Raw genomic sequence first — 21,338 nt, 5'->3', positions numbered from 1 at the left:
TGCAGCGTTTACTGGTAAAAGTGGTAGTTTTTTTTTACTTTTAAAACTGCATTTTCCAAAAGATGGGCAAAAATCACACTAAACCATGTCAAATAATCCATGTTATCTCCATGAATGAAATTTAGAAATGTGGGTCTTTTATAAAGTGAATTTTACATATAAAGCTGTTTTTTTATTTATTTATATAAATTTAAAAGATATGATTAATCCTCCAAAAAACTGCACAAATGTCGAGTAAAAACATTAATAAACAGAATAAAATTACATTTGTTTTTAAAAATACAATTATTTTGTTACAAAATTACATTTTGTTGCCTGGGGTCTGTGGAGACCCCAAAGACCTGAGTGTGACTTTTTTCTACTCTAACATAAAAACAAGATATTACTCCTTTTTTTTTTTTTTTTTTTTTTAATTATTATAATTTTATTTATAGATCTAGAAAGTGTTAACAACTGTGCAAAGTTTCATGTCATTTGGACATTTTTTTTATTTATTTTTTTTTTATTTGTACAAATGTTGTTTGAGGTCTAAAAAGACCCCAAAGACCCTATACGGCTTAAATGGCTGGATAAATGTATCCAACTTTATATTAATATACAAAATTAAATGATTATTAATAAAAACAAATAGAAACGTTCCCAGCTGGCTTTGATGTAAAAGCTTTGAAGTTATTTAAAAATGTTACGAATAAAATTCACACAGATATAATATTTGTAAATTAAAAAAATATATAGATTCAGACGGTTTAGGCATAATAAAGTGTCTGCAGTAAGCTCGTGAAAAATAGAAAACCGCCACAACGGACGCTTCACTTTTTAACGCGCCGCTTCCGTCCGCTGTATACAGGGTGGAATTCGAAATTGCACGTTTACAAATGCCATAGCAACCGAGCGGTCACATCTTTAATGTACCGCTGCCACAGACATTCTTTTTATACACGAATGTGGAGTTCGCAAAAGGCTGTGCTGCAATAGCTGGATATTGAACACCTCGGCGCGCGCCTGAAGAAGAGTTGCAAAGCAATGATGTCATAGTTTTAAGTAGGAGCCATGGGAGAGCATATGGTTCGTACCCGCTACCGAGAGGAAGTGTTGCTTTGTTATGAGCAGGCGGCGCTGTAGCTGGCGGAAGAGGAGGTCGCCCAGCCCAGTGTCTCTTCGCCTGGAATAGAGAAGCCGAGGAGAAGACGCGAAAACGGTGGGAAGACAAAGCTGCTGCAATGGCCGCGAAATCCGACGGGGTGCTAAAAATGAAGAAGAGCGATGTAGCATTTACGCCTTTGCAGAATTCGGATCACTCGGGTTCGGTTCAAGGGCTCGCTCCGGGTTCGCAGCCGGATTCTGGAACCGGAGAGGCGGACTTCGTCAACGGCGAGTCGCGGTGCTGTGGCTCAAATTCGACATGTCTCCGCCTCGGCAGGGAGACGCAGAAATACACGGTCTGGGACTGTCTGTGGATCCTCGCCGCAGTGGCGGTGTATTTCGCGGATGTGGGCACTGATGTTTGGCTTTCTGTCGACTATTACCTCCGCCGCGACTACTGGTGGTTCGGGCTTACGCTGTTTTTTGTGGTGCTCGGCTCGTTCTCGGTGCAGGTCTTCAGTTTCCGCTGGTTCGTCCATGATTTCAGCACCGAGGAGAGCTCCGGCGGCGGCGCGGCGAGCTGCTCCCACATGGACGGGAAGCTGCTCAGCTGCTCCGCGTCGCACGGAGACGTTGGAGCCCACCCGTCTACGCCTCAAAGACAGGCGTCCACCGCGAGCAAGAGCAACACCACCAGCAACAGCAGCAACAGCGCTACTGCAGCCCGGACTAGTAAGACACGCTCAGCGTCCTGTTCCATCTGTATCTGGCTGTTGCAGTCCGTCATTCACATCTTACAGCTCGGACAAATCTGGAGGTGAGTTTGAGCAGCGCATTGTTTTCAATGGCACTTGTGATTTGAAGAGCGGAGGTCGCGGATTTATTGCTTGTCCTCTTTAAAATGCAGCACGTATTTTGTTTAGAGCAGCGTGGTTGAATGACACACTCCAAGCATGTTCTTGAGTTTGGACTGGTTGACACGTTAAGGCCTACACACACACACATTGTGTAGGCTGGAGAGCTAATTTATCATCCCGTTTTCACTGTTATTCTTGGTGGATATGCATGGCATAAAATGCTTGATATCTATCTTGCAACAGAAGAACAAGGAAAGTAAGCACTTGTAGTGTTTTATTTGTAGATGACCTGACTTGGTACACAATGAAAAAGATGTCTGGATAGAAACGAGCTCGAATGACTAAAGAGTTCATGAGAATAGTATAGACATTCATTGACTCGTTCCATTCAAATCCATTATTAATGTAATTGAGAATAAACCTCATAGAGAACTAAAGGCTATTAGTGGGTGATTGATCGCCTTGTATGAAAAGTAGTTGCAAATATTTCCCCGGTGGCATCTTACGGTGTATGAGGTTATTGGCTCACCCGTGAAGCTGCATTCTCTTTGCAGGTCAATAGATTCATTTGCCCACAGTTGTACTCAATGAACGGAATCAAGGAAACCTATTCAGTTTCACGGTGTCAGCCCATCAGGGTCGTCAGAAGCCTGAATGAGTTCCGATCAGCATGTTCAATAGAGTGATATTCCATTTACTCTTAGTCTTTGACCCTGAGGATTGTATTTGGATGCTGTCCAAACAGTAAAGGATGTGGAATTGCTATGAATTAGTCCATCAAAGCTATGGTCTAATATATATATATTTAATAGTGATTGATTGCAAAGACAAGGCACATTGTTATCAGCCTTAAAGACCCCATTATGTAATTGTGCGGTGCTGTCGTTACTTACAGATCATGTGGCGTTTTTAGAGTAGAATGGATGCAATCTGCTGTCTCACAGCTGGTTTGGTTTCGGCTCCCATATTTGTGTCCAGTCAGCTCTGAGTTGAAAGAATGTTGTTCGGCGAGAGTTGCTTATTAATTAAAAGCTAGTGGTAGGAAATCTGAATGGAATGACTTAATAGCCCACAAAACTAGGCCATAATCACACCAATACATCCCAGATCCTGGAGAATGCTTGAGCACTTCACCTGGGTATTTTCGTAAACCGTAAGTATTGTTTTGCTTCCAGTTAAGCAGCTGATTTGGCGTGTTATTTTCTTGAATTTTTCAGCTTTTTCCTTGTCTTTTTGGTGTCATCCTGTTGGTGTCACATGGTTTAGGGTGATGGGAATGAAGCTGACACAGTTGTGTAGTTGTGTTCTCTCAGAGGGGGAGGATTGTTGAGACATGCGCTGCACGTGGCACTGTGCAAAAGGTTCACCAGTCTGGGGACATCTCACAAAGCGATGCAATTTAAAAATAGCTTGCTTCACTAATAAAGTTCTTGATATTCAACAAAGGAAATGTGTCAGGCTGAGTGCTTGAATTTGAGACTGATTGTGCCAGGTGAAGATCTACATTTAGTTGTCATATATTGATGCATATATAATAATGTATTCCCATAGTAATGTGCAGGGAAAATCCTGTAGGAATGAGAAACCCCTAACTGTTGTGTTGCATAAAAGCAGGTTTTTTAAAAGCACTTACATATGACCTTTAATTCAAAGGAATACACCTACATGCATAAAGAGACATCAGGTTGACTTCAGTTATAGACCAATAGAGTTTTCCACCATTATTGCATGGAATCATGCCATCTGGGCTGCTTGACATGGTTATTTCAATTTTTTTCGATCCTAATGGAAAAACTACAGGTACCGCTACTCTCTGTGCACAAAATCATTTGGCTTCAATGGTGGAAAAGCACTTTTAGATTTATTATGCTATAATATAGTATAAAGTTACTAGTTTATGCATGGTTACTTGTCAAATGATATAAAATTACGAAACTAATGTAAAAAGTTATTATTAACAATGGTTAATAAACAATAAGTTTTATGGTTAAAACACTCTACATGTGAAATATTTGAGTTTTTTTGGAGCAGCAGTTAGCAACAGGGAAGCCAGGTTTTCACTACGAAACCCACCCAATTGCTACTCAAAGCTAGCCCAAAACTAGCCCAATCGCATTTCAGGGGGGTCCCACGGTAAAAATCGCGTTCTGGGTGGTAAAAATCGCTTTTTTTGGCAGGGCTCCCCTGGCTTCCGTGCATTCCAGGGACTAAATATTGCGTTATTTTGGGTCGATTCAACCTGCGGACATGAAAAAACAACCCGGGGCAACAGTATAAAAGTAGCCCAATTCTGCGGGAAAACCGTGAACTTGGCAGTACTGGTTAGCAACTCTGTTACTAGGCCTGTATTAAAGACTCTGTGTGGGTAATGCACTTTGATTTATTATTTATTATTGTTTTAGGACTTTAATTTTGTAATATGCATTTTTTTAATCTAACTTGAAGGTTTTCATACATTCTAGACTCTTGTACAATTTCTTAAGCAGCTAGACTTGTTTTTCCATGTAGTGAAAACATGTCTTGAATCAATGTCTTACATACAGCACTTAAGATATAAAAGTCTAAAATTCTCTGAAGGAAGACTCTTAGGCATGGGAACCGGGATTACATAAGCCTAAAACAGTTTCTGTCCAAATCCAGGTAAACAAAATTTAAAAGATCTAAAAAGGTCATAAAGATGTCGTAAAATGAATCCATATGAATCAAGTGGATTAATCCTTAGACTTGTGAAGAGTTATGATTGCTTAATATCATGAACAGATTTAATTTAGGCTTTTATTCACATATAAACACATACACAGATATGATAAAAATGAAAGCTTGTGTGAAAACCTCATTGGTTCTTGTGTGTGCACATGCACGCACAAGTTTCTGTGTGTACCATATGTGTGTCGATCATTGTTTAGATGTAAATAAAATCCTAAATTAAGTGGGTTTTTACTTGTTAGGTTCTCTTAGTTCTTTTGGTCTGGATGAAAGAAAATAATATATTTAGTCCTGGTTAATTTTTAAAACTGAACCTAAAGATATGAAACAAAACACAAACATCTTTTATGAGATATGTTTTGCTAGGGAACTTAGTGAACATCCAAAACAGTTCTATGTGCTGTGCTAAATGCGCTGGCTGTATGCATGTCCATATGATGGTATTTTTATCAGCTGAGAACTTGTGAAGAGCATGAAATGTATAAAGGAGTCAAAACAGCACCAGAAATTTCTCCATTACACACAAACAAGGATCTGCTGCAAGGAGAAGGCATTACATACATCTATACAGAACTGTAATGGGCAATGTAGCTCCTAGGTATGCTTGAGCATTTTGTCCTTTTTAGGGTCATGTCTTGTGACATCACGTCCTGTTTTTGGTTCATTCAGATGTCTTTGATCCACGTTGAATTCAAATTTTAGTCGACCACACCAAATTTCGTTTGGAAGCGGACCCCACATTTATTCAAATGAACCTCACTAACAGAGCAATCACATCAGAGTTCAAATTAAACAAACCAAATGAGCACATTCTAAATCTGTTCATGTAAAGAGATTGTATCTGTTCACAAGACTTGGATTAAACTGCTTGGATTCTCATCTGTGGAATGTGCTACTTCCGGTATTTTGCTAGTATCGACACAGGTAAATTGTAATCAAAGATTTTTTAAAATCCAGCACTCAAATTTAATCGAGGAATTGTGACATCCCTAGCTCAATTCATATGGATTTGTTTTATAGCGCCTTTATAACCTTCTTGGATTCTTTATGTTTTGTTTACCTGGACTTTAAATGGACGGACAGAAACCTCTCAGGTTTCATTAAAGACAAGTGTTTCCATCGTAGTGTATGCGCATGTTTTTGTATTTTCATAAAGACATTAAAATATTAGCAGTATATTTTCAAATATTTTCACTGACAACACTGTTGGAGCTGTGGCGTATATCATGATCCGATTCGGAACTTTCCCGTCTTTCTGTATTGTCCTTTTAAATGAAAGATAACGATTTTAAGTAATTAAATGGACTATATTTTTCAGTTTTAGATCTTCAGAGAAATTTGGATGCATTTGTTGCACATTATATGCACATACTATAAATGACTTTACATAAGTGGCTTTCTTTATTTACTGCTTTCAGACATAAGGCCAATACACACTGCACCGACAGATGCCGGCAAACGGCAACAGACACTTCACCAGGTTTTGTCGGATCAGTGTGTTAGCCCTGTCGGTGTCTGTTGCTGTTGGTCGGCGCTTCGTTTGTTAGGCCGTGGAATGTCTGAGAAGAAGCGGCGTACTGTAATCTGGTGATTGTCGGCTTTGCCGTTGATAATGCGGTGTGAATTGGCCTTTAGTTGACATAAGATGGAATTCATATCTTCTGACTTCAGTTTAAGACCACTGCATGCATATTTACACAAACCAATATGTCTAATATGCTAATTATTTTAATTGCAGGTAGTTAATTAATCCCTTTATAATTTTGAAAGCCTTTCTGTATCTGTATTTCTGCATGTGAAGTTTTGCTGATTGCGGTCTACATGATTGCACTGCAAACCACTGTGTGCATGCCACTTGTTGTTGACTACATGCTGTGTATATGTATGCATCTGGGTCTGAATAAAGTATGAAGCATTTAGAGTTACACAGTAGGAGTCTACTTGGCACTGGGGTTATGCCATGCTTCCCCCCCATGACCATATACTTGCCAGGTCAAGAATGTGCTTGCAGGTGACATACTGTAGACTCTGCACTTCTGCAAAAATTTTATTTTTAAAGTGGTTTTAGTTGGACGTTTGTCTTGCATTTAAAAAAAAAAAAAAAATTACTACTTGTTTCAGAATGTTCAGAGAACATTCAGAAGTAACATTCCCATAATGTTTGGAGAATGATAAAATAGAATGTTTCCTTAAAGGGATAGTTTACCCAAAAATTATCCCATGATTTACTCACCCTCAAGCCATCTTCGGTGTATATGACTATCTACTTTCAGAGATATTTTTAAAAATATCCTGGTTCTTCTAAGCTTTATTATGATAGTGAATGGGGGACGTGATTTTGAAGCCCCAAAAATGCATCCATCCATCATAAAAATAATCTATATGGCTCCAGGCGGTTAATAAAGGCCTTGGGTTGGGTTTTTGTAAGAAAAATATCCATTATTTAAAACTTTATTAATTATAATAACTAGCTTCTGGCAGACGGCCATACGCATCGATTTGCGGTGGAAGAGTAGCCCCTGACTCGATGAATGACGCATTGACGAACGTGGAAACGCAGAGGATAGAGCAAAACAACACACCGGTCACGAATTAGAAGTCTAAAACAATAATTTTTATGTTGGAGGATTTTGGCATAAGAGATAAGGAGTTTGTTGCCCAGCCTTATTTGTTTAAACCAAGTATGCGTACAGCCTAGTTATTATACTTATTTTACTGTTATAAAGATTTAAATATGCATATTTTTCTGACAAAAAAAAGCCCATCGCTTTGCTTCAGAAGGCCTTTATTAACCCCATGGAGCCGGATGGATTATTTTTACGATGGATGGATGCATTTTTTGTGCTTCAAAATCGCATCCCCCATTCACTACCATTATAAAGCTTGGAAGAGCAAGGATATTTTTAAATATATACCTGATTGTGTTTGTCTGAAAGATGATAGTCATATCCACGTAGGATGGCTTGAGGGTGAATAAATCATGGGATAATTTTCATTTTTGGGTGAACTAACCCTTTAATGTTCGGATAACCAATAAATAACAAGTGTTTTAAAAACTTGCCATTATAAACGTTTAGAGAACATTCCAAAATAATGTTTTCATAACTTAATGGGAACATTAGCAAAATATATTTTGGTTAGCTGGGTAACAGCTTGTATTATAAAGCTGTAAAAAGGGGTCCTTATCTCTCCTATAAAGAGGCTCCTTTCAAAGCAACAGCTCTCCAGTGAACTCAGCCTAAATTACCATATTAAGTTAAACATGGAGATTTATGCCAATGAGTGTGATTTTATGTATAGTAATGCAAACAAATGGTACAGCTGAACCAGGCCATTGCTATTTAACTCTATCCATGTCACCTATGCTCACACCCACACTGTCTGCCACATCTCACTGAGAATGAAGGCAACATGTAGCCTATCATTTAGAAGCAAGGTGGCAGGTATCGGCAAAGAAGGAACATGCATTCAAACAGTCCAGAATTTACACATTAAGGTCGAATTAAAGAGCCGTCACGCTTGTGCATGCAGAACACTGCCTGATTTCATAAGTACCCATTTGATTCTGTTCTTTTTTTGAGCCGAGATCCTCTATGAAGTGCGTTCTTTGAAAGATGTCAACACACCAGTCAGGCGAGTATTTAATGATCAGATGTTTTTAATCACATTGCACTTGTCATGAATTACACTCAAAGCAACAGTAAATCAAAACAGAGGGTGATATAACTGTCTAAATGATTGAATAAAATACACAGTAAAACACAATAATGCAATAGCTAGAACATAAGTCAAAACAAAATACAATGAACAAAAGCACACATAAAAAGCACAAAAAATGCCTCTTGTTTGTAGTAGTGGGAACTTAAATGGCAAAAATATATTTATCTTTATTGAATAAACCGAGCTTGAGAAGATAAAAGCTTATTAGCTCTCTTTTAGTGACTGGAATGACTGTAACTGCTTAGCATGGCTGTATCAAAGTTAAAACCTTTTAAGAACAAAGATTACTCCAGGGTGTCTTAAAGCAGCTCTCACATGAGAGGTAAGAGAGATCAGATCCTTGTAAAGGTACTTGCAGCTGAGCTATGAACTTGTAGTGAGAATCTAATTTTCATTGAACTGTGATACATATCTAACAATACAAACATTTAACAAAGCTTAATTTGGGTGCCATTAACAGGAATTCCACAGAGAAACGGGATAATAGAGTATGAGTGGGGGTCATTTGATTCCATCAGTACTGGAGATACAAAACAGCTTTGTAGTTGGTGGTCATATTTTAAGGTTTCAGAGGAGTCTGTGGGGACGGTATCGAGCAGATAGGCTGGTTGAAGAAGCCTTCTTTTTGTGGTTCACCTCCTACAATATAAGACGCAATCAAATGTGGACAGGGCACTTTTTTTTAATTTAATAGTTTGAGTGGTTTGAGTGAACCTAACATATATCATAATTTACATCATCTTATAAAATTATTTTTGTAGTATCTGAATTTGCCTGTAACTTTGCACCATTCTTTTCCATTTTATAAAAAGTGCAACATTGAAATTTCGATAGAAACTCTTTTTGTGTTTCACAGGAAATTTGTGGGTAAACACCATTTGACTGACTAAATTTAGTAAATTTAGTAAATCTACTAATCCCAATAAATAAATAAATAAATAAATAAAAAACTATACATACATACAGGGCCTAAAACTAACTTTTTGCCAAACCTGCCAATGGCCACAAAACCAACATTTTAGCTATCCGTGAAAATTCACAATTCTCTGTTCCAATTTTGATATCACAGCTAAAACTACCTAACTAATACAAATTTAAAACGTTAAGCAGTAATAACAAATAATCAAATTACAAGCAAAAGCACAAATATGTACATTATAACAAAGATACAAATGAAATAAACCATGCTTTTCAGGATTTTCAGGTCTGAAAGTAGTTTTCAGGTACAGAAATTTAATAAAGTAAGCAAATGTAAAGTAACACTGCATAGTCTTCACTGTATAAATTAAACATTCGTATTAATTAATCCTTATTAAAGTTACAAAAGTTATTCTCGAGCGGTGAGTGATTTTTGTTTTTCTTCTTTGTCCTTTGTTATTTGATTAACGTTAAAAACAGCAGCAGGAATATTAGGTTGCTGTCACTTTAAGAGTGAATGCACAGATTTTAAGTATTGATACTGTACACATGAGTTTACTTTCTCAACTGTTTACATTCAGTAAATATATAAATGACTATGGGCCAGATTTACTAAACTAATCACCTTGCATGGTTCATTTAAATACTCTCCACTCATAAATTTTGCGTCTGAAAAGAAATGCATATTCAGTAAAGTCTTTTTCAGCGCTAATTTTTCACTGTGCATCTTTAGTAAATCCTGATAATAGTTTTTTTAACCAAAAGAGGGTTTGCGCCGGCGCAAGCTGTTAGTAAAGCTGTTATAAGCCACAATAATGACTAATTTAGTGATGGCCGATTTCAAAACACTGCTTCAGGAAGCTTCGGAGCACAATGAGTCAGTGTGTCGAATCAGCTGTTCAAAGCGCCAAAGTCATGTGATTTCAGCAGTTTGGCGGTTTGACACACGATCCGAATCATGATTCAACATCCTGATTCATAATGATCCGAAGCTTCCTGAAGGTGTGTTTTGAAATCGGCCATCACTAAATAATTTGTTATTTAGTTGTTTTTTTTGGTGCACCAAAAATATTATTGTTGCTTTATAATATTAATATTGAACCACTGTATTCACATGAACTGATTTAAATATGTTTTTAGCACCTTTATTGATCTTGAGAGAGGTGATGTCATTGCTCCCCATGCAGGCCTCATGCAGGCCTCATGCAGCCATTGGATTCAAAAATATCTAAATTTGTGTTCCGTAGATTAACATAGGTCTTACGAGTCTGGAACGGCATGAGCGTGAGTAATAAATGACAGGATTTTCATTTTTGGGTGAATTAAGAGTATAAATGTAGAGTTCATTTGCAAAAACATAACTTTTTTTATTAACTTTTCAATAAATTTATAAACTTTTTTTCATTATTATTATTGTGCATTCCAAGTAATATCAGTCAAACTGCAGATGGGTTGTTTTGATTAAGTAATAATAACTGGAAAAAATTACAAATTACCTTACAAAATTAAAGTCCATTGAAAGTATTTTTTTATATATATTAAAGGCTTTTTAGTAAAAGCAGATAACTCCAACACTAATTTTTTGGCAAAAGTAGATAACTCCACATTACATGTTTCAGAGTTAAAGAAAACCAAGTAATTGCTTTGTAATTGCATTTGAAACACACTCACACAGAGATGCATACACACGCACCCAAATGCAAAAGTACAACCAAGGATTCGGCAGGTAAGACGTGTATGGTGTACAAGGAGTCGCAGGAGTCAAAATTATAAATGCTTGATCACTTTTAGTCAGCTTTGATGAAACACCCCTCAGCTAGCGCGTCTTTTTGAAGTGACTAGAAGCCTTGTCACCTGACCTAAATACTGCACACTGATTCGCTAAAACAGACTTATCGAGTTGTGTACACAAACAACAAGGGTGCTTGTCGGTTTCTGCTGTAAAACGTGAACTCGCGATGCCTTCACAGTTGACAGTGCTGGCTTTTTTTAACAAAACATATCTAGGGTTCAGAATGTGCTATATGTGGAGAACAACGCACGACAGTCAGTTAATTATTTTTTAAGGTGGCATCAGTTTTTGCAAATGAACTCTTCAAATGTCTGGTTAAAAATCCCTAGGTTGAATTGGCTTGATGATGCGTCTGTGCAAGCCTGTTGGCTGTTATGTCTCCTGTCACTATTGATAAATATTGATGAAATGTTGCAGTTGTTGGCTGAGACGTTTTAAAGTACTTTGTTGGCTCCTTTTGATTATTTTTTTCTTTGTAGGGCGGTAAAGAAAGAATCCGTGTCATCTCTCAAGATACATTCTTGCTTTTAATAATCTGAGAAGTGATGACTATGTTGGAGGGCCCAAATGCTCAGGCTGATGCAAGTAAGGCACAGCATCTCTCAGGGTAGATAAAATAACTGGTTTCTAATTTTTGGATAATAAATCCTCCAAATACATCTGCTCTGAACTCTGGGCATGACAGGTCCCACCAGCAGCCATTGTTTGAGTGTGTTGTATGCGAGAGCTGATGACCTGTTTTCTCTGAGCTAGGTGCTCAGGAGAGGAGGCATCACCAGATGTAGCCCTGCAGTCCACTGGCATGTCCTCTCTCACACCCAAACCCAACTGCACAATTATAATTAATGTTGGAAAATGCAATTATGAATGTGAGCATGGCTCATTTAACAAACAAACAAGTTCAAAATGATGCCGTTTGTGATTTATGCAGAACAGGACCTGGGTGGAAGCATTACTGGAGTGATGTTCTCGACTTCCTCACCTTTCTCTTATCTCAGAAGATGGTGACTGGTGGCTGAAGGTGTTATATGTTAATAAGGATTTTTTCTACTGGCCCAGTTGGGCCAGCGGTTTAAATTTCCACTGGCCCTACCATAAAAAAGTAATAAATAAAATAAATTAGGCCGAGTTATTGTTTTTGTTGTTTTTGACCCATGTATCCTTAATAAATATGGATTTGACACCAAAAACTACTAGACTCTACTAGACTACTAGATGTCATATAAATTTCAAATATTGTTAAAGACAAGTAAACGGTCAGTAATAAAACAAGATAAAATAAACATTCATTTTCAGTTTGAGAAATTGAATAATCATATCTAAAATAACACTGAGTAGTCTTCAGTGTATAAATTTAAGATAAATTAAATTATGTTTTATTAACAACATTCAGGAGGAGCAAGTTCAGATAATTAACCTAATTAGCACAGGTGGAGAGCATTCAGTTAATCAACTCAACCAATGTCAAAGTTATAAATTCAGCAGACTTAATTCTGTTCATCTGAGAGTTTATCAGCATCCCTCCTCCACCCCATCTCCTCACTTATAGTTCTATCTACTTTTACCACACCGGGGGGAGTACTCTGGGTTCGGGCCAAAATTCCGAGCTCAGAGCCCTCTCCCTGGACAGCACGCCAAATACGCATAACTTTACTCTATTTAATTATATGGATATGTGAACTCATGAATCATAATTAAAGTTACAAAAGCTATTCAGTCAAGAGCAGTGAATGATTAAAGGGTTAGTTCACCCAAAAATGAAAATTCTGTCATTTATTACTCACCCTCATGCCGTTCCACACCCGTAAGACCTTCGTTAATCTTCGGAACACAAATTAAGATATTTTAGTTGAAATCTGATGGCTCCGTGAGGCCTGCATAGGGAGCAATGACATTTCATCTCTCAAGATCCATTAATGTACTAAAAACATATATAAATCGGTTCATGTGAGTACAGTTGTTCAATATTAATATTATAAAGTGACGAGAATATTTTTGCTGCGCCAAATAAAACAAAATAACGACTTATATAGTGATGGCCGATTTCAAAACACTGCTTCAGGAGCATTACAAATCGGCATGTCAAATCAGTGGTTCGGAGCGCCAAAGTCACGTGATTTCAGCAGTTTGGTGGTTTGACACGCGAGCTGAATCAGTCTCACTATATAAGTCGTTATTTTGTTTTTTTGGCGCAGCAAAAATATTCTCGTCACTTTATAATATTAATATTGAACCACTGTACTCACATTAACTGATTTAAATATGTTTTTAGTACCTTTATGGATCTTGAGAGAGGAAATGTCATTGCTGGCTATGAAGGCCTCACTGAGCCATCGGATTTCAACAAAAATATCTTAATTTGTGTTTCGAAGATGAACAAAGGCCTTACGGGCGTGGAACGGCATTAGGGTGAGTAATAAATGACATTATTTAAATTTTTGGGTGAACTAACCCTTTAAAATTAAAAACACAGTTAGCAACAGGGTATATTAGTCTGCTGTCACTTTAAAACATAATGCACGGATCCAATATACTGTTACAAATGTGTTTTATTTCTCAACTGTTTATGTTTACTTTAGAACTAATAGACTATGTTTATTAGGATATCTGCCAATACTAGCTTTTTTACATAATTTGATATGAATATGTCTGTTTAAGAGCAAAAAGACATGAAAGAGAAATCAATTCCATACTTGTGCGCTTTCTGAGCTAGTATGGAATTGAGTTATCTTTCATGTCTTCTTGCACTTGAATATTTAAATGGGCATGGCTTTAAAACGCATGCAAATGATAAACTTTTGTGACGATGCTGCACTGGCACGATTGGGCAATTGACAGTTCCTTAAAGGGGGGTTGCATGCGATTTCACTTTTTTAACTTTAGTTAGTGTGTAATGTTGCTGCTTGAGCATAAACAGTATCTGCAAAGTTACAGCGCTGAAAGTTCAATGCACACGGAGATATTGTCTTTTAAAGTTATGGCATTTTATTGCCTACAAAAACGGGTGGTTTGGACTACAACGAGCTTCTTCCCGGGTTGGTGACATCATAAACCCTTGCTATAAACATAAACACTGCCCCCGGGAACACGCAACAAAGTGGGCGAGGCCATGTGGCGCAGCATAATGAAAGCGGAAGAGTTGTTTACACCGAACGCGAGCTGTGCGACGCGACGCATCAAAAGATATAGAACCCATTGTATTCTGTGATATTTTCTACACTGGATGCGGTGCTGAAGACAGCTTCCTGAATCTACACGAGTTTAATGCAGGATTTACACAAAGACTTTTACTGAAAGATGAAGCAGTTCCCACTTTAAAAGCAGAAGCTGCTGTTTATTGTCTTCAAACTGTAAGTACATTTTATTGTTTGTAACTTACATGTCTTTTAAACGTAATGTTAAAGTTCTGTTGCTGTTTTTAATGCATCTAGGACATATACAAAGAGCAACTCGTTTTTGCTAGCCAGTTAGCTAAATTCTAATGCAACAAACACCAACAAACTTCTATGTTAATAGACAAACAGTTGTTCATGCTATAAATTAAACGCTACCTTTACAAAAATGCGACTACTCAGGCATGTATTTACTACAGGAAAGCTTTAATCAGGATCAAACTGTATATTGAAAGCTAACAAACCGCAGTGACAGCTTATCTAAACACTTTGACACAAATACTAAATGAAATACCATTCATAAACATCCTTAAAAAAGCCGCGATTGCAGAGGTTCTACTTTTTCCTCTTCATCTGGGTCTGATTTGGCTCAATTTGATACAGCAATGTAGGCGCTATTATTTACTTTCCAGCGCGTAACTACGAATGGTAAGGGGCGTGGCGTTTCCGGACGCTTCAGCGAATCACGACAGACTGGGCCAGTAACCAACCTGCTGACCAATCTGAGCACATTGCGTATGTCGGAGGGAGTGGCTTCATAGAAGCAGGAAGTCAAACAGAGGTGTAGAATTAAGATAAAATATATGAAAAATACAGCATTTAAAAAAAACCGAAGCATTAAGACATGTTAAACTGTGCCCCCAAAACACAATCAAGCCTAGAAAAAAAACATGTAACCCCCCCTTTAAACTGTCCTGAGAGGTGATCACACTGGCCCTGAGCCATTGGCCAGTCCTTATTGTTGAGCCCTGTTATTGTCTTTTTCCTCAGGAAGTCAATTTATTGGCATTTTTATTGTAGTAAGGTTGTGTCCTTTTCTGTGGATGGATATGAAGTCTGATATTGTATATCTACCAATATCCCCCTTTTGTTTCCTCTAGGTATGTGTGATCCAGATTAGATGATAATTGGTCCTCATTATGTGCTGCAATTTAAAACATCTCTACATGCTTACAGGCTTTTATGCCCTCAGTTGTGCTTTAATGCTTATTGACTTGTGTTTAATATTGTATTGAGGACACTGATCTGCCCTCATTATATATGTGGGTGGTTAAGAATTATTGCTGAAAATTTTTGGAATAAGCTGTGAAACTGATACACATTCAGACATAGAAATGGAAGAGAATGGCACACTGGAACTGTACAGCAGATGACCTTTGTTGAAACCTGTAATAATGAAAAAATGTTTTGGGCTCACCACTAGGATGTTAACAGCCTTTGCTTCGCTCTAAGCTGAAAATAAGTGAGGAGGAGGAAATGGAGCCCCCAAAAGTCAATAATGTTCCCTACCATATCCAGATCCTATGGGATTCGACTTCAGGATGGGTTTCTCTGAAAAATGAGCTTGTGGATGATGATCAGATGAAGATCAAGATGCTGATACCAAAGTTAAATCTTACTCATTTAACGAATTTGTTTCTTATCGCCTCATTTTCATCAGGTTATCTGTTGACTCGGCAAAAGAAGAAAGGAACAGTAAACCGTGCTCTCCTGTGCCCCAAGCGGACGTTGTTTAGATCCTCCCTAGGTGTATGTTTGTGTTGAAATGCTGTGTTTTGTTTGGCTGAAAGCAAGTGACAAGGGAGCGATCCTTCTAATGACACAACTACGAGCAAGGCCCGGCGTGGGTTGCCCACCTTGGATGAATATTTAACATTGCGTGCTGTGAGAGACCTGACTGCCACCTCTTGCATTATTTACAACATTCCGGCTTGTCAGGCGTTCTCTCTCACTACCTCACTGCGTAAAGTGACCGAAAAACACCAACAATGAACCGCATGGATAAATCTGAACATGTAGCCTACAGAATGCAGTGTCTATCTTCTTATCCAGCTACTGTTTAAAGGGATAGTTCACCCAAAAATGAAAATTTGATGTTTATCTGCTTACCCCCAGCGCATCCAAGATGTAGGTGACTTTTTTTATTCAGTCGAACGCAAATTATGATTTTTAACTGCAACCGCTGCCGTCTATCAGTCAAATAATAGCAGTAGATGGGAACTTCAACTATAACAGTAAATAAAACTTGCTTAGACAAATCAAAATTAAAACCTGCGGCTCGTGACGACACATTAATGTCCTAAGAGACGAAACGATCGGTTTGTGCGAGAAACTGAACATTATTTATATAATTTTTACCTCTAATACACCACTATGTCCAACTGCGTTCAGCTTCCTGTTTGTGAGGTCAAAAAACACGTTCTGACAACAGAAGTGATGTCTCGCCCATATACTTCAATGAGCGCGAGACATCACTTCCGTTGTCAGAGCGCGATCCGACCTCACTAGCCGGAAGCTGAACGAAGTTGGACATAGTGGTGTATTAGAGGTAAAGAATTATATAAATACTGTTCGGTTTCTCGCACAAACCGATCGTTTCATGTCTTAGGACATTAATGTGTCGTCACGAGCCGCAGGATTTAATTTGGATTTGTCTATGGAAGTTTTTTCGACTCTTATTTTTCAAGTTTCCAATCACTGCTATTATTTGACTGACAGACGGCAGCGGTTGCAGTTAAAAATCATAATTTGCGTTCGACTGAAGAAAAAAAGTCATCTACATCTTGGATGCCCTGGGGGTAAGCAGATAAACATCAAATTTTCATTTTTGGGTGAACTATCCCTTTAACAACATTTCATCCCCAGAATGAGTAGATATTAGAGCAGCAGCTTTAAAAGTTAGTCCTGAGATTCAGTTGTGAAAGGAAATTTATAAACGACCATCCGTGTCTTTAGCTTTTCAGATATTTTTGCAACAGTGATGCCAAAATCTGAAATCAAAAGTCAGAAATTTCAATATGGACTCAAAACTCTCTCATCAAATCCATTTAAAGGCTAATTATCTGATCAATGCTGTGCACATTAATAATTTTGTCTCTATTATTGTACTGTATGCAAAGAGTTGGCTTATTTGTATCATTTTTTTTTTTCTCCTAAGGACTTTTAGAAGAAACTTCTGAGACAAAGATAGACATAACTGGGTTTTCGGTTTAAAATGTCATTTAGTTCTGTGATGGCAAAGCTGAATTTTCAGCATTATTACTCCAGTCTTCAGTGTCACACGATCCTTCAGAAATCATTCTGATATGCTGATCAATGTTGAAAACAGTTGTGCTGCTTAATACTTTTGTGGAAATCATGATACATTTTACAGTATTTTTTTATTAATTGAAAGTTCAAAAGAACAGGATTTATTTGAAATGGAAATCTAACTATGTAAATGTCACTTTACAGTCACTTGATCAATTTAATGTCTCCTTGCTAAATAAAAGTATTAATTTCTTCAAAAATCGTTCTGATCCCAAACTTTTGAACCGTATGTAATCTACCATATTTGGTATTGGTACATTAGCATGAAATATTATGCAACCTTCCTGCACATTTATGAAATGATTAAGAATTCCATTAAATCAAAATGAGTTTTGTGGCTTTTAGTCCATGTCTGTTAGCTTTGAGGTCATTTTCATGCCAATATGTTGATGATAAAAAAATGTAACTTAATTTAACATTTATTTACATTCATTAGTCTTTCTTTTACAGAAAACCATGCTTTCAAGTGATTTTATGGGGTCTTTAAATGAGCTGCTCATCTCAGGTGTGTCTGTGGAGACAGAAGTGGCTGTAGTGTGGGTGATATAACTGATGATCAGTCCATTGAGCATCAGGATGTTTCTTTCTGCCCAGCTCTCCATGGCCCATCACTCCTCATTTGATCTTTTGGTTGAAATCAAGTGAAAAATATCAGGACACTCACTCCATTAACCTCTCTCCGCATCAAAGGTGTAAAGTGTGTATACAAGAGAGAGAAAGAGAGAGAGATCTAAAGACAGATTGAATTTAAGACTGTATTTAAGAAGTAAAATGTGAATATGCAGAAAAAGGACTTTGAGGTGTCGAGTTCTACCACCTTCAATTAGTCTTGGCGATCAATTGCATTGCTGAATTCAGCAGTGAGGGCAACAGGAAGCAGGACTATCAAGAGCAGGTACGGCTTTTCACAAGACCCGCTGTCAGTCGGAAGTGGACGGGTTGTCATCCTTGCACAACAAGGATGCATTAACTTGATCAAATATGAAGTGACAGTAAAGACATTACTGTATGTTATAAAATATTTCTGTTTCAAAATGCTGTTCTTTTGAAATTTCCATTCATCAAAGAATCCTGAAATAAGATAAGTATTGAGCAGCAACTCTGATGATAATAATCAGAAATGTTTCTTAAGCAGCAATTCAGCATAGAGAATGATTTCTGGAGGGTCATGTGACACTGAAGACTGGAGTAATTAGGTGTGTTCGACACCGATCGGCGAGAGTAGCCGTGTGCAAGCGAGGAGGAGCTGAAAACGGAGACATGAAGTCGGACACTTTCTGCTTCCCGTAGTGACGCTCGTGCTACGTTTGCATACTTTATCAAAGCTGAAGTGAAATAAATGCAATATTTGACTAATACATCGATGTTTCAGAAACATTTTCATTCAATACTTTACATACTGCTTACAGCTTCTGTTTTTACAAGAATAAAGTTCAATATAAGCATATACTATATAAAAACGAATGTAGTTTACGCTGTATGTCCTTCGCCTTCCCTATTCTACTTACGGAACGAATGCAGTGCCAGTTCCATTTTTTCCGTTAGTAGAATAGGGAAGGTGCAGGTCATAGGAAATACAGTGTAAGCTTTTTGAAGAATATGAAAATGTGGTTTTGGCGGAAGCACTTGGAAGGCGATAATTTGTTTATATAAAGCATATACATACATTTTTTTCAAAAATGACCAATCGTGTCACTAGATAAGACCCTTATTCCTTGTCTGGTATCGTTTAAAGTCCTTTGAAGCTGCACTGAAACTGTAATTTTGACCTTCAACCATTTGGAGACCATTTAAGTCCACTATAAGGAGAATAATCCTGGAATGTTTTCATCAAAAACCTTAATTTCTTTTCAGCTGAAGAAAGAAAGACATGAACTTAATTATCAAATTATCATTTTATTTGAAAGTTAACTAATCTTTAAGCTAAATCAAAATGTTTTAAGTAAAAAATGTAAAGCATCTGACTGCACCAATAATATATATTATACAGTGACCATCAGTGAGTACAGTAAACATTCTAACAAAATATGCAAATGCATTAAAATGGTACTATATGCATGTGTTTATAAGGCATGCTTAACATGCATCACTCAGTTTTATACTTTAAGTAACAGGGGTCCCTTCTCCATCTCTCTCTATCCTCCAAGGGATTCTTTGCCTGAAAATAGTCCAATACCTCTGGTCTAAAATGCTTTAACATGTTTCAGAATGCAATACCAGCAAAATTTTCACAGCATATGAAAGTATAAATGTAGATTTAAGCATCAAAGCACGGTTCGTGTATCAGATGTAAAGCAGTAGAAAATAAAGAATAAATGAAGGAATAATCTGAAGATGCAGAAAAAGAGACTTGGTGGACATCAGACTATTACTCTGTTTCCATGGCAATAAACACTGACTTGATGACATGGCGCTTGTTCTCCATTACCTGCATTAATCTGTTTTGCCAAAACAAGCGGTCTTATTTATTTGCTTTGTTGTGTCTGTATGTGCAGAATCATTTCTTGGAGACTGGATTTTGAAGGTTCAGCTTCTGTGAAGCTGTGATGTCAGTCACATGGGCTCCGCAAGACTAGAGCTGTGCTCAAAATCACATACTGTCTAGTCAGTATTACGTTTGGTTTAAAATTTAATTTGTGACTTTGTTAAATAATGTTCTAAATAGTATGAATATGTGACATACGGCATCAGTTGCATTGCTTCACTGCCATTCACAACTCCTCTGCCTGTGGCATCATGGGATAGATAGTAAAGTGTCCATCAAATGTGCATTTCATAATCTCGCCAGAATTTCCTGAATACTATGAATTTAGACATACTACTTGGCTTACATACTGTTTTTCGCCTACTATGTTGCAGGGAAGCATGATCGTATGCAGGGTAGGTCACAGTAAAAAAAGATGCAGAAATTTGTCAACTTATCAAATGACTCAATCCATGTAGAAAGAAGCAGTTTTGCGTCTCTCAAATCACCCATCCTTTAATGTGCAAAGAGAACATTTTCATTTAATTTGAGTCTGTTGCTCTGAAATGGAGAGCTCTTAAATATATTTCCCACACCTCTTCAATCTGCTCCACTTAAAGGATGCCTGCTGTTATAGACTAGTTGCCATGTAGTTGGACTGAGCCGAGTTTCTCCCTCAAGCAGTGAAAGCATGCAGGAGAGTTCATCACGGCACTGATTAAACAGGTCAAAGCTCTGATTATTATGAATTTCACTCCCAATACACAGAAAATCACATTGACCCTTCTGCATATCTTTAATTGCTCTCTAGGTTTTGATTATGCATTTACCGACTGATATGGGTCATTTGAAATGTTGTGTCGTAGGGCTCCAGGATTCAAAGAGAGGTAGAAATGCGAGTATGCTTGTGAAAAGTGATTCACTGCTCTGCGTGGGTGAACTCAAAATGAGTTCAAGAAAGTGTCCAGGCCGCTTTTATTCATTGAGTGTTCTGTCCCACGCATCTTTTCATATCTACTCACTCATGTGAGCGAGGACCGACTTTTCATTTAAATAATGGAAAATGTTCATTATACAGCATGAGCATGAATGTGTGGCAATGGGTCTCATTCTCATTCTATACTATAAATGTAAAACTTTTGTGTGTTAACATTTTCATAATGATTCATAAATAATTTGCATTATGAGTTACGATAAAATCTAAAACCAATTGAATGCAGCAAAATCTCTCCTGGTGGCCTTTAACATGAAATGTGTTAAGCCAAACTCCAAAGTTTATTTTATATCATCATCATCATTAACTACAATAATAATTC

General features: G+C 37.4%; 1 protein-coding gene across 1 annotated transcript in view; it reads left to right on the top strand.

Annotated features, from left to right (window-relative positions):
• Positions 1-1,220: 1,220 nt before the first annotated feature.
• xkr4 (XK related 4) overlaps positions 1,221-21,338 on the top strand; it is a 63,269-nt gene continuing 43,151 nt past the window's right edge. Inside the window, exon 1 of the mRNA XM_067363193.1 lies at positions 1,221-1,900. Coding sequence (XP_067219294.1) covers positions 1,221-1,900 — 680 coding nt within the window. The remainder of the gene's footprint in view (positions 1,901-21,338) is intronic.

This window comes from Chanodichthys erythropterus, chromosome 16 (genome assembly GCF_024489055.1).
Source record: "Chanodichthys erythropterus isolate Z2021 chromosome 16, ASM2448905v1, whole genome shotgun sequence".
Taxonomy (NCBI): Eukaryota; Metazoa; Chordata; class Actinopteri; order Cypriniformes; family Xenocyprididae; genus Chanodichthys; species Chanodichthys erythropterus.
Note: the sequence above shows the minus strand (reverse complement) of the source record. Positions and strands in the feature narration are given on the sequence as shown.